Here is a 14,294-nt window from a genome sequence, read left to right as displayed (position 1 = left end):
AATCCTATCATACATACAGTATATTTACATTTATGTAGTTCATTTTTCAATGGTTCAGAAGAATAGCTGAATCATCAGGAATCAAAGGTCAAGTGTCCTCCCATTTGTAGGTGGCCACCGTATTATCTTTTTTTGTTTTGAAAGTGTTCAACTAAAATGATGAACTCAAAATATGTCATGGACATAATCTGCTCTAGTCTAGAAGAGGCAGATGATGCTCATCTGAGGATAAGGACTGATACTGTGTATGTCATGGTACATGCACTCTGTACTGTATTGAAATTATATAATGACGGGGTTCTGTGACCTCCTCTTCTGTTCTGTGACAGGTAATTGGCCGGATGTGTAAGATCATCGATAAGACTTGTCTGTCACCAACACCAACACTGGAGCAACACCTGATGTGGGACGATATCGCCATCTTAGCTCGCTATATGCTCATGCTGTCATTCAATAACTCACTGGATGTTGCAGCTCATTTGCCATATTTGTTTCACGTTGTGACTCTGCTGGTAGCAACTGGACCCCTTTCTCTTAGAGCCTCGACCCATGGTTTGGTCATCAATATCATCCATTCACTCTGCACATGCTCCCAGCTCAACTTCAATGGTGAGCACAAAAAAATCCCAACGATGATTACTTAAGCATCGTCTTACTTATATTACGCTTGCATGATTTTTCAGAGGAGACCAAGCAGGTCCTGCGGCTGAGCTTGACTGAGTTTTCACTACCAAAGTTTTACTTGCTTTTTGGTATCAGTAAAGTCAAGTCAGCTGCTGTCATCGCTTTCCGCTCCAGCTACAGAGACCGGTCCTTCTCGCCTGGGTCTTATGAGAGGGAGACATTTGCCCTGTCTTCTCTTGAGACAGTCACAGAGGCCTTGTTGGAAATCATGGAGGTCTGTCTTATCACGTGTTTTCTAACTTATGGTTGTTTAATTGTCAATATCTTGCAGTTGCAGTCAAGTTGTCTTTATTACTTACTGGTCTATTCTCTCTCGCTCTTTCTCTTTCTCTCTATCTCTCTCTCTCTGACTCACTCTCTCCCTCTCTCGTTTTAAAATATACTTTTTCCACATATGTGTGGATGCTCGCAGGTTTATATAATTCAGCATCCGGTTTAATGGGATAACCTCACTGGTCTGTGTTGTACAATCCAATTATATTCAAACCTTGAAATGAAAAGATTACAGGGAACATTGATCGTTTTTTTGTTGGGGAAGGCTGAATGTTGGGAATGGGAATGCTGACTACTAACTACTCTATCGGGGGTTCAAGTTGATGAGCCTTACAAATGTGCGACAGAGTTGATGAGGTCAGGCCAACAGATGTGGTCAGATCATCAGTGAGCAGCAAGATGGCTTCAAATCATATGTTTGAGAATGAGTTGCAGTTTTTATTGATCAGAAGAATGCTTAAGATAATCTAGAGTTCCTAGAGTGGAGGGTGATGAGTTAGTCAGGAGCATCAGTGAAGTATTTTAGCACTGTTCAGGACAGATACAGTGGGGATTTGTGGTATAAGAGTGACAGGATTCAAGGTGAGAGTGGGATTACATCAGCAGCCAGCCCTTTCTTGTTTGAAAATTAAGGTGCCATATACACAGTGGTGGATATCTGAATAAACCACCATTTTGTGTTAGATTCTGTGCTCATTTAACAGCAATAGCGGCACCTGAATCTGCTTGTACCGATCCACTACACTAAGACAAAACAAGCCTGTAGGAAAACTCAGGCTGCTGGTACTTAGTTGTATTGTACACAAGTGATCTATTGGCTGGAATCTGCTGTGTCTGCTATAGCGCTGCCGTCAGTAAATGACAGTAGCAGAGCCAAAAATGCACTGCCACTCAACAACCTGGCATAGTTACTACTACTACACCACCCTACACTCCCACAGGCAATGAACAACATAGTTTCACTCGGTGTGACGTTTGTCTCATCCAGTCGTTTTCCCTGGTGCCGTTGATGTGTAAGATTGTTTCACTGGGTCGTAGGCATAGCAATCCAGGTAAAGTACTCCAGATTGTCAGTATGACAGTATCAATTTTATACAAAAGCCGGCTTGTATTTCTTCAGCTCATGTATACCCATACTACTGCTTTATGCGCAGTTGATTTTTTTCCCCTCACTTAATATTAATATTAGTATGAATTTGTCATTATTCTTTTCTGACCACATCGTCTTTGACTTTACTTGCAACCTGGACAGGCTTGTATGAGGGACATTCCCGGGAGTAAGTGGTTGGACCAGTGGACTGAGTTGGCTCAGAAGTAAGACATATTTATTTTGTTTTTTATGCTTTTTTTCTGTTCAGTGGTTTTCTGATTGTGTGTGCTTGTGTGTGTGTTTGTTTTGTATTCAGGTTTGCATTCCAGTACAACCCATCCCTTCAGCCCCGAGCCCTGGTTGTGTTTGGATGTATCAGTAAACGTGTGAGCCATGGCCAGATCAAGCAGATCATTCGCATCCTGAGCAAAGCCAGTCCTCTGCTCAGCATTGACCGAGTGAGAGCACATGTCTATCATTAGTTTCTGCATCAAATGTATTAAAAAAACCCTCTCACCACCTATGTTCAGTTCAAAATTGGTGACAGACTTTTCCTTAAAATTGTACATTGACTTAGTGATCTAACTATCAAACCTTTGATTGCCATTTCCCATTTCCTTGCTTTCCAGAGTCTTGAAAGTTGCTTGAAGGGTCCCGACAATTACAACAGCCAAGTGTTGATTGAGGCCACTGTAATTGCACTGACCAAGCTGCAGCCTCTACTCTGCAAGGTATGCCGACAGTTCGCCAGAACTCTTGGATGTCTGCATATATTCTCAATGTTGAGTTAACCTTTGAGGTGGTCGCAGCCGAAGCCCCACATCCTCAACTGTCGAAACGAGCTGTCCTGTCCATGTTCTTGCACCGTTTTTACACGCACAGTCCTATAAAAATATAAATTTTTATAGGACTGTGCTTTTGTTTAGTTTCATTACAGTATTAACTGTACTTTGAACTTGTTACCTTTATAAAAGACACCTGTCCACATTTATCATGATAAATGTTGTAATTTCTGTGCTAATGATAAATGAATGAAGTCAATGATAAATACATTTTCATTCTATTCCATGCCTTGTACACACTAATGTCTCTCTTGAAACTGTTTTATAATGAAACTTATTAGTGGAGTTTGTCTCCAACATCATTGTTTGTTTATGTTTAATTATAATAGTTAACAAAGTGTAGAGATGAGAAATTCAATGTTTCACATCTCTCGTAGAACACGATCGTGTCTGACAGACTGCTCTGCCAGCTTTATTTAGGGGTTAAATTGAGACATCTGCCTGCCTTATCTCATGTCTCTTAACAGTTTAGAGTTAACTAGGAACCACATGGACATTTCCTCGATGCTATTGAAGAAAATTGTATTTGAAATAATGTGAATAAATGAAATGTTTTTATTTCCTTATTAAATATTTCACTGATATTTTGAGCAAATCAGAATTTGTTGACCATCCCTAACTGATGCCGGGTTGTAGCATTACGTTGTGATGCTACAACCTGGCATCAGTGTCCCTGTGATCAGTGAACCCTAATCAGGACATGGAAGAAGACTCCACCGCCTATACCGGTGCAGATGTCTGTTCAATATCCAATTAATTTTACCACAGTATTTCGCATGTGTTGATGTGAACCACGTCAGAAAATCTATTAGGACCACTCCATCTAAACAAACACCGATCCAGAGACTCGGGCCCCGCCAATGTAACTAGCAGAGGTTTCCTGCATTAAAAATAGGTTGAAAACTGTGATCCTGAACCAAAGTCCACCAAACTCTCCACAAGGCTTTCACACGCGTGTCAGCTGTCAAACACAGCTGAGCTGGAGAGCACGGCACACCGTCATGATCTCGTCATATTCATGTATGCAAGTCCAATGCAGTCAGTATGGCTTATGTTTATCAAATTTATTGTTGGATTCAGAATTCTCATTGCGCGATATCATGTACGATAACTTATCGCCCATCCCTACTGTGCACACACTCAAATAAACTCTAACCTCTCTCCAATGACCAAGACCAGAGAGCTGTACAAGGATATCAGAGATAGAATTGTAGATCTGCGCAAGGCTGAGGTGAGCTACATGACAATAGGCAAGCAGTTTGGTGAGAAGGCAAGAACTGTTGCAATTGTGCAATTATCAGAAAAAGTAAGAAGTGCAAACTTCTCAACAACTACAGAAAATGTCTGATCTCTGTAATTGTAAACAAAGGTTTCGGTACCAAATATTAAGTGCCTTTTTGTCCTCGTGTCAAGTACGAATGTGTTCTCCACTGTATATGCAGTGAAATTCTTGGGAAAAAAATCACTTAATTTAAAAAAATTCCAAACTATTGTACTCATTTTAAAACATCAATTCGCAATTTTGTTTGCAAATATTCTTGCCCATATTCAGTTCGACATTGAGATATAAGTTAACTTCGTATAATTATTTTTGCTCTTTGGGTTCACTTTCACTTGAAATTCCTGTTTTGTAAATGTATTTAATGAACTACTCCAGAATGCTTATTCCTTGTATCTCATAACAAGTCTCATGAATGCATAAAAATCAACGCTTAGTTTCTCCTCGTTCCTTGACAGCTTCTGAAAACATTTCTGGTGGTGACCGTTTTTGTTTAACTATGGCTGTACCGTGCTGGAAAAGTTCATAAATTTAGATTTGTAAGGATCCTTAACGAAGGATGCTGTAATTTCCCTCACTCGTGGACAAGACCCCAATTGAATCCCTCCACCCTGGCCAAGCATCTTGCCAGCAACCTTAACAAGACTCGCCACCCCTTTTCAACCGAGAGCATCGGTCCTGGATGTACTGGCACTGATTTTACCCAGCTGCTTCACTAGTGGCTGTAGATGTTGCCATCATGGACTCAAGGTTTCGGTCTGAGGGAATCAAGACCACGTCCTAACCAGCCGAAGCCAGGAACTAGATCCCATGTCTACCAAACAGAGTGCACCATTGTGTTCTTGTCTGTCGTAAGAAATTTTCACCCAAAAATTGTGAGCTGAACCAGAGACAAAAGGGCAGCACGACTGGACTTCATCCCTTCCTTATTATCACATATGGTATGTGGACCAGACAGGGCCCTAAAGGCCTATGTCCATTAGTTCAAACGAAACATGTGTAGTGGTTGAGCAAACTTCCTTTTACCTTTGACCTTCCTGGCTGGTACACACACAAACGTGGATTAAAACCACTGTGCTCGTCCTGTAACTGATAATCAACTGTGGGCTCAGTCCTCTGCTGCAGTACTGCTGCAAGACTTCTTTGTGGAGATTGCACAGTGTGATGGGCCGCCATTGGCAAGTCCTAGATGGCCTATGTGGCGCTGCTGGAGCATGTCACTCACATTATGCCCCTCGCTGTGCCACGCCGATGCTTTTTAACTACTTCAGCTTGGTTACAGCTGAACCTGCTTCTGAGTTGCCTCTGACATATCATCAGTGGTATTGAAGGGTTGAAGGCCCTTGCTGTAAGTAGATAGGTCTCTTTCTTCAGTTTGATGGCACATATCTCCAATGGGTTCAGCTGCTTAGTTCCTAGACAGGCTCCAATTAGCTGGGTCTGCAGTTGAGGACTAGGACATCAGTAGACTCCTTCAGTATACAGTTTAGAGTTGAAGACGCTTCAGACCGGAGACTCTTCCAGATATTCCCTGCATCTTCTAATCATACGTTTGGGGCAACATCCTTCTATGCCATCTGACACCAAGTAGTGATTGGTTGACTTCTCAACTCCTGTCATGTGTGAGTGTCAACAACAAATGGCCACAGATCAGTTGAATGTGGTGCTACCTTTCTTTGTGCCTCTGGTTCTTTTAGGGACACCTCTATTGTACAAATAACAAGGTTAGTTATGGGCAAACAGTGTCAACGTCTGAATGCCAATTTTGGTAAAGATTGGATAGGCACCCTGGGTTACACTTTTTCCGTTCAGGTGAGCTTTGAAGTATCATGGCAGGGGAATACATCTAACAACCTGTGACTCCAAAATGGCCTTTCAGTTACTGGAGCCTTATGCTATTAGCAAGGCTATTCCTGCTTGTCATCTCTCACCTACTGAATTCAGCCTTTCTCAAGTACAACGGTGACGGCCCTGACTGCGAGTTTTGATGTATTAGTTGACCGATTCGTCTTTGACTCCTGACTGTTTTTTTGTCTGTGATTTTAGGACTCCCCAATGCACAAAGCTCTGTTCTGGGTGGCAATAGCTGTGTTGCAGCTGGATGAGGTCAACCTCTACTCAGCTGGGACTGCTCTGCTGGAGCAAAACTTGCACACTCTGGACACAATGCGCGTCTTTAATGAGAAGGTTTGTGACACATTTTTTTCTGCCTCAACATTATTGTCATTAGTTTGTGATTAATGATTAGCACCATACTGACTAGAGCAGGGACCATCAAGTTACGGCATGTGTGCCACATCTGGCCTGACATGAGTCTCCATGTAGCCAGCAAGAAGCATATTTCATTATGTTTGTCAGAGAGTATATATCACCTAAGCTTCACTAAGACAGCAGTCGGAGCTGCACGCCATCGTACAAACATGGATGCCCAATCACACTGACATCAGCCCATGTTAGATATCACTGATCACTGCAAAGAACACTGAAAAAAAATCATAAAGACCAATAAAATGTTAAACTAAATGGTGACTTGACATAATGCTTTCCCTATCCTTTCACCCTTAATCTAAGCATCCTGAACAAATGGCTTTGCTGGACCATGACACTGAAAATGATACAAAACAGCATCATTTATTCCTCTCTGCAATGATTAAAACAATATTTATAATTATTATTGTTATTTCGCAGACTGTTTTCAATGGTGTCCAACATATATAAACCTATCAGTACTATTTACTGACTTTATTTGCATGGCAAATGTTGATTCTAGTCCTACAGTTGTCCTACTTAAATAAGAGTCTGTCATCAATGACTGCCCATCACAAGGATCGGCCTCTAAAAGATGCATCTAGCAATATGCCTTTGATGAATCCAGGCTTTTAAATTCTAACCATCTCATTCCCTCTGTAATGTTTTCAATTGTCGATGTCGATTTACTAACTGTATAAAATGTATTCAGCTTATTTTTGAAATGGTTTAACTGAAGAGTTTTTTTTTTTTCAATATAGAAGTATAGTCAGACAGTTTTATTCATCTGCACTGTAATAGTTAATGTGAACGGAAATGTTGCCTTTTCTGAAACGATCTTGTATGTCTGCATTCTCTTCCAGAGTCCTGAGCAGGTGTTCATGGAAATCCGCTGTCCATTAGAGTGGCACTGCAAGCAGATGGATCATTTTGTCGGACTTAACTTCAATGCAAACTTCAACTTTGCACTAGTAGGCCATTTGCTAAAAGGTGAAGAAAAGTCTCAGAAGTGGGTCTCCACCCTCTCCTACTTAGAAATATTTGTTCCAAAAAGCTTCATAGCACATTCAATTTTGCTCATACAGGCGTTGTTGGAATATGTTTAGCTAATAGCACAAAACAGTATATATAAAATCAAAGATCCTGAATGGAACACAATATACCACGGGAGAAGAAATTCAAAAGTGTTTTGAATAAAGAAGTTATATCTACAAGCACAATTTGTCCCAAGTGAAAACGAATTGATCAAAACAATCAAATTGCCAACATTTGAGGAAAACCAAAGAATTACATTGATTACTTAATTAAGAGATATCGCCAGGCATTTCTCATTTACAAACAAATAAAGCCCCAAAACCCAGACAATTTCCCTGCAGACTTCTTCTAAGTGATGAAAAACTAACTGATCCCTATTCTTCAGCCCACTTTCAACTGGGTTACAAAGTAAGGAGTAACACCGCCGTCATGGAAAGAAGCAGTTATTCCTCTGATCCCAAAAGAAGGTCAAGACAAAATGGTAGAAACTATAAACTTTTTCCCTAAATACTAGCTATAAGAATAGATAATTTGCTACCACAAGTTATAAGCCTCTGAAGGACTTTGATTGGGGGATACAGATGTTGTATGGCCATATGGAATATAGTGCTCTTGAAAACAAATGAAAAGAAAAGTTTAAAAAAAAAAGTAGTACTGATGATGCAGATGACGGCCAATTGTCCCTCATCGTTTTCAGTTGCTCCACCATTTTTTATGACACTGGGGATATTCATTTGGGGATAACAGGCTTACGTGCTCATTGGCACGATGAGAACATCCTTCATCCATGCTACGGTGGTGTATGGTGGTTGGTATACATTTGACAATAATTGATTTTTGAAAATAAAAGTTTGTCACGAGTATTAGACTGAGGTGCTTGATCGACTGCTGTTGAGCAGGAGACATGATTGAGTTCGACTTCCCAACTGTTTACCTGGAAACGTTGATGAAGATAAAAAAAGATTTTAGCAGAAATATGAGTGCTGCGTAAAAAAAAATCCCCACAGTGGATCCGGTACATTTTTTTAAATACAATTCTGCATTCTTTCTGCTTTAAATCACAACATACACTGAAGGGTCACCCTTCAACGGAGCAACTGGTGCGCTCACATGAAAGACGCTCTGTTTTGAAACTTGACGCCACATACACCAAGGAAAGCGATTAAATAGGCAGCAGACATTGGTCCCTTCAAGAGAGATCGAGAGAGCACGGCTCTCATGACTCTCACATACTCACGTTAAGTTTGTCACCATTTTTTGGAAATATTGCATAAATAGTCCAGAATGGAAATCAATGTAAAATATGTCATTTATATATATAGGGAGCTTTTAGTTTTTTCACTTTTAGTTTAATTTATATGAAACCTTCCAACAATTGAATGCTTGTCCTCCTGCCACAAGGCTGCTTAGTCACAGCTGTTAGCTAGAAAGTTTGGTTGAAAGCTTATTGCCAACTGCAATTCTATTCTCGCTCTTCAACAGTTTAAAATGTATCCATCCTGCAATTTTCCAAAGGTGCCAGGTGACTGTGCGATAGGCCTGAACAAGTAGTTAGGTTGTAATGATTCCTTTTAATAGCGATTCGATTCACATCATGGTTTGAGGTTATGGATACGATTCAAGTGTGATTTTGGTTCATGTAGAACATGGGGCAACAACCAGAGAGAAGCTGCATGTTCTTTGCATGTATGCTGGATGTTTTTCTTTTTTGATTGATGCTGTCATGTTTCTACATTGAAAAACAGGAACTGAAGTAGAGGCTAACCATCTTTTTTGGTCAGTTTTTTGTTTTTCCATGGTAAAGGTAAAATATAAACATCAAAACATAGTGGAAATAAAATAGGAATATTAGGAATGTTATGTAATGGAAATAATTCAAGTCAAGCAACTGTCAAACATAATTACAAGGTACTTGAAATACCATTAATTGGTTCAGAAACGGCAAAAGAAGATGAGGAAGACAACCAGTGGGATTCATGGACATGAAAGAAGGACAGAGTACAGGTGTGAATATGGAGGCTGTTCAAAAAAAGATGAGCTGAATGAGGTTGATTTGCTACGACAACCCCTTCGTATCTACTCCAGAATCCAGTTTCAATAAGTTGTTTTTCTATTTCCTTGTGTGACTCTGACCTAATTTTTCCCTGTATGATAACTTCATTTACCAGGTTACCGACACCCATCGGCCACCACTGTGGCCAGGACTGTAAGAATCCTGCACACCCTACTGTCTCTCATCAGCAAACACATGAAGTGTGACAAGTTTGAAGTCAACACCCACAGTGCTGCCTACCTAGCAGGTGTATGACTTTTTCATCTCTCATTCACCACATGCTTTTAATAACCACAAACATCTGTCTGCAGCTCTTCTCACTGTCTCGGAAGAAGTCCGGAGTCGCTGCAGCTTAAAACATAGGAAGTCTCTCCTGATGTCTGACCTCTCCATGGACCCAGTCCCGATGGACACTTTTTCAACTCACATCCCAGATCCCAGCTGCAGGTGTGTCTGGACCTACATTTGTGAGCATATATTGTGTGAAGATTGGGGAATGTTTTGCATGGAAAAAAAAAAAGATGTCCGGCTACATTCGTGTTTCCATTCTCTCAAAATCAGAAACTGTTCCTCAGAAGAACCAGCCAAACCTGGCTTGCGTCTCAGCATCAGTGCTCTCTTCTCAGGGGTCAGGAACCTATGGCTGGCAAGCCAGATGTGGCTCTTTGAACAGTTCTCTGATGTCAGAGGTCGGAATACAGTCACAACTAAGCGCAGTTTCCCTGACCAGTCCAATTTGTCCATCCTGTTTGGCCACTATAATAACTAGTATGTAAGGTGCCATCATCCTCAACAGCAAACTGAGCGCCCTGTAGGCCAGTCAACCAATCACAGTCGATTGCTATTATATGGAGTTTTGTGGGTCAGACCAATAAAATTACAGGCATTTTATTGACATTAAAGTGCTAAATTGTGCTGTTTTCATATCATTTCTGTCCATGTGTTGCAACTTCGTCTTCTTCTCACTTCTCTTGGGTTCCCTGGACCGTCGTGCTGCTCAGCTCACTGGCTGTGGAGGCGGAACCATATCTCATTCTGGATAGAAGGGCTGAGTGTGGTTTGCCCTCTGATGGCACCACTATGCGTCAGGCTAACCAGAACCAGCGGTCTAATTGGATAATTGATAGTTGGGTCGTTTTCAATTACTTCACTAAAATTAGCTGCAGTCTTCCCACCAGTTTCCCTCATGACACTTGGCAGCTGCATGAGCAGTTGGATTCCAAGATTATTAAAGTAAACCTGTCAAACAACAAATCAGATCTTCACTATTGGGAATATGGGGAGTGGGAGTTGTGTCCGCATCTTTGGGAACTAGTCTGATGTGTTTCCAGTTGGGGTTGGTCTCTGCCGGGTTGTGCTTTATCTCTAATCCCATTTTTGTTTACATGGACAGGATTTTAGCTCTAGTGGGGAGGGTTTGCACTTTGGTGGCCTGTAGATCCCATCATTGCCATTTGCAGATGATTGGGTTCTCGTGGCTTCATCACCGTGCAACTTTCAACTCTCGCATGATCTGTTTCCATCTGAGAGTGAAGTGGCTGGGATGAGGATCAGCACTTCGAAGTACATGGTTCTCAACCAGAAAAGGATGGATTTGCTCTCTCCACATGAGGAATGAGTTCTTGCCTCAAGTGGAGAAGTTTAAGTACCTTGGTGTTGTTTTTTAGTGGGGCGGGGTAAGGGAGTTGGACATTGGCCGGCGAAGCGGCACTGCTAGGGCGGTATCGCAGTCACTCTATAGCACTGTTGTGTCTAAGAACGAGCTGAGCCAAAAGGCAAATCTCTCTATTTTCCGGTCTTGGTTCCGACCCTCACCTATGGTCAAGGTCTTTGGGGTATGACCGGAAAAACGAGATCCCACATGCAAGCAGCTGAAATGAGTTTGGGTGGCAGGTGTCTGCCTTAGAGATAGGGTGAGAAGTTCTGTCACTCAGAAGAGACTCAGAGTTGAGCCGCTACTTCGAGAGTGTAGTCCGGCCAGCGTGTTATACACTTCTCTGGGCATTGAGTCGGGAGAAGAAAGAACCACAGAAGTAGTACAATGCAAGCTTTGTTTTTTTCAGATCAGCATCAGCATAACATTGTATTATCGCTTGGCATTGCTTTGTCTCACTTGGCATCAAATTATTCAAAGTACAAACACATTAAATAGAGACTCGATCAAGAGCGTTCCTCCTACCAGATATACATTACCACACATGCCCATATTTAGCCTCCCGGCTGTGTCGGTGTGGAAACAACTTCAGGGAACTCTAGACAAAATAGACATTCCTGTTTACACCCGAAGTGAGTTCACACTTACTAGTTGTGACGGTAATGCATGCCAAGGTATTCTAGCCTAAATGTATCTTTTACTCTACTTATACTCTACTTTCCTGTTCCAGAACTCTTCGAGACAGTCAACCATGGACATCGCCGGAGATGTCTGAAGGCTACCTTTCTGCCAATCACTACACAACAGTAGGGCAGACTAGCCCCCGTACACGCAAGTCCATGAGCCTGGACATGGGCCAGCCCTCACAGGTCAACACCAAGAAGCTTCTGGGTATGACCCATTTTCACACTCCTTATTAGTTTTATTGAAATTAGAGAGTGAATGCCGACCTTCTGCAGGTACCAGGAAGAGCTTTGATCACCTCATATCAGACTGCAAGCCACCAAAGAGACCAGAGATGGAGTCTGGCATGACAACTCCTCCTAAGATGAGACGTGTTGCTGAAAATGATTATGAGATTGGTGAGTGATTACTAAAAGGTTGCTGCAGGTCAGACCAAAGTTTTATGTGCTACTCCTTTATCTCAACTATTTGTATAATATTACAGAAACGCAAAGGATCGGAAACTCACACCTTCGCAAAGTTTCTGTATCTGAATCTAATGTTCTGCTGGATGAGGAGGTGCTAACTGATCCGAAAATTCAGGCTCTTCTGCTCACAGTCTTGGTGAGCAATCATACCTCAAAGATGGTGTTTGTTTTGTTTTTTCCATTGTAAATACTCAAGGCAAAATTTCATCAATCACTTGTTCTTCGTCTTTCCTCTACAGCCACCTACATAAGAATCAGAAAAATGTCTGACTAGTAATGTAAAGAAAAAAAAAATCATCACCTGAAATACACGGCCGAAACTGGATTTTGTGATGATGCAAGCAATACTGCTGCCAGTGCGTGCGTTTGACCAGTTACAGACAATATGGAGGTGTTTCTGAGAAAGAACATACCATTCAGATTCCGAAAAGATGCTGCGTTCGATTGACCTCGGAATGGCTTTACAGTCGAGTTCACTGCTTTCCAGTTACCAAAGGAAGATACTGCATAAACAGTGTCACTGGCAATGACCAGGCAAGCAATTGCCACTCTTAGCACAGTCTGCATTGTAGTTTGCATAAACAGCATGAACATTTAAGACCATGTCCGCAAAGAAACTCAGTCGGTGTCGGATAGACCCTCACCATATCCGATACATTTTGAAACCAGGTCCCTCAGTATAGATGAGCAATATGACGATATTTGAACGATTAAAATTTGTTGACTTCTGCCCGTGAGGAGATCATATGCTAGCTTTTTGTCGGTGCCACACTCTAAACACTACAGATCTATGCTGAAGCCCTGCCATTGACTCTCAGGACGAGTTCATATGGTCCTGCTGAGTTTTTTTTTTTTTTTTTTTGTATACGTGATACACCTCTAACTTCGTGGCAGAATGATTAAGTTTTCTTGTTTCACCCGCAATGCTAAAGACTGTTTGCACTGCAGAGCTAATGGAGCTACTGCAGCTCGTGGAATGTCACTTGACACCTTTATTGACACTCATGGAGTAAGGATCTTCCTCATGTATGACAACCTATTACACAGTACAAGCCAGAAAAAATGGTAGGAGAAGACAGGTAGAACAAAGGTAGAAGATGACAATGGATTACACAGAGGAGAGGCACTACACGAATAATTCACATGAGGTGCAGGCGGTGGGTCTCAGCACAGTGTTTGCAGGACAGAATGAGAGCGGCACGGGAGAGGGCCGTTCAGCCAAATGATTTCATTTCATGATCATTATCATGTTTTCATAATTGCGATAACAATTTATCACAATTAAGTAACCATCCCTACATATGTACAATTTCATCAATTCATGTGCAGTTTCAAGATGTAGTTTTTCTTTCGTCCTCTTGCTACTTCAGGGGTAATCTGACACAAGCAAATAAGGCTCTTTCTGGTAGCTGTGACCCCTTTGTGGATCTGTTTGAGACCTCTGATAAATCAAATCCTTCTTTTACCAATTGTGACAGTTTTTTGTCTGTTTCAGCTCGTCTTGAGTACAGACTCAGTGCACCCAGTCCGATACTCAGACAAGTCCTAGTAAAATGAATTCAAGAATAAGACCCTAAAAAGTGGTCTTGAGAGAAATATGAAACACACTTTGGCTCTGACCAATGAGCGAAATGGTTAACTACAGATCAAAAGTCACTAATTGTTCAATATTTATTCACAAATTATGGACTTTCAGCAATGCTGAGAGTGTGTTGATACAGATAGGCTCTGCTGTTTTGAAATGTCATGGCAATCTGCTGCTGAATAATTGTTGATCTTACCTAAATTTGTACATAAATTTAAAAAATTGTTTCAATTGCTGGAAAAGACCCTAACTTAAGTCCATTTTAACCAACTTGGTCATCATCCCTTGTCTTCCCCTTAATGCCCTCTTTGCACCTCAATGTTGTTGATCCTCTCCACACTGTTTTGTGTCTTTTGGTAGTTAAATTAGTTAGTGTTTAATTTATGTTGTCCAAAATTGTT

The 14,294-nt window shown here is 41.3% G+C and overlaps 1 protein-coding gene across 3 annotated transcripts in view; it reads left to right on the top strand.

Annotated features, from left to right (window-relative positions):
* Positions 1-14,294, top strand: part of nf1a (neurofibromin 1a) — a 98,113-nt gene that overhangs the window by 78,666 nt on the left and 5,153 nt on the right. For all 3 annotated transcript variants that reach the window (XM_053873074.1, XM_053873075.1, XM_053873073.1), the window contains 12 exons: positions 330-609; positions 684-898; positions 2,210-2,271; positions 2,364-2,505; positions 2,677-2,778; positions 6,215-6,355; positions 7,279-7,405; positions 9,619-9,750; positions 9,815-9,950; positions 11,888-12,048; positions 12,117-12,239; positions 12,326-12,444. In XM_053873074.1, coding sequence (XP_053729049.1) covers positions 330-609; positions 684-898; positions 2,210-2,271; positions 2,364-2,505; positions 2,677-2,778; positions 6,215-6,355; positions 7,279-7,405; positions 9,619-9,750; positions 9,815-9,950; positions 11,888-12,048; positions 12,117-12,239; positions 12,326-12,444 — 1,740 coding nt within the window. The remainder of the gene's footprint in view (positions 1-329; positions 610-683; positions 899-2,209; positions 2,272-2,363; positions 2,506-2,676; positions 2,779-6,214; positions 6,356-7,278; positions 7,406-9,618; positions 9,751-9,814; positions 9,951-11,887; positions 12,049-12,116; positions 12,240-12,325; positions 12,445-14,294) is intronic.

The sequence above is a fragment of the Synchiropus splendidus genome, chromosome 8 (assembly GCF_027744825.2).
Source record: "Synchiropus splendidus isolate RoL2022-P1 chromosome 8, RoL_Sspl_1.0, whole genome shotgun sequence".
Classification (NCBI taxonomy): domain Eukaryota; kingdom Metazoa; phylum Chordata; class Actinopteri; order Syngnathiformes; family Callionymidae; genus Synchiropus; species Synchiropus splendidus.
The sequence above is the reverse complement of the archived record's forward strand: the minus strand, read 5'-3'. Positions and strand labels throughout refer to the sequence as shown.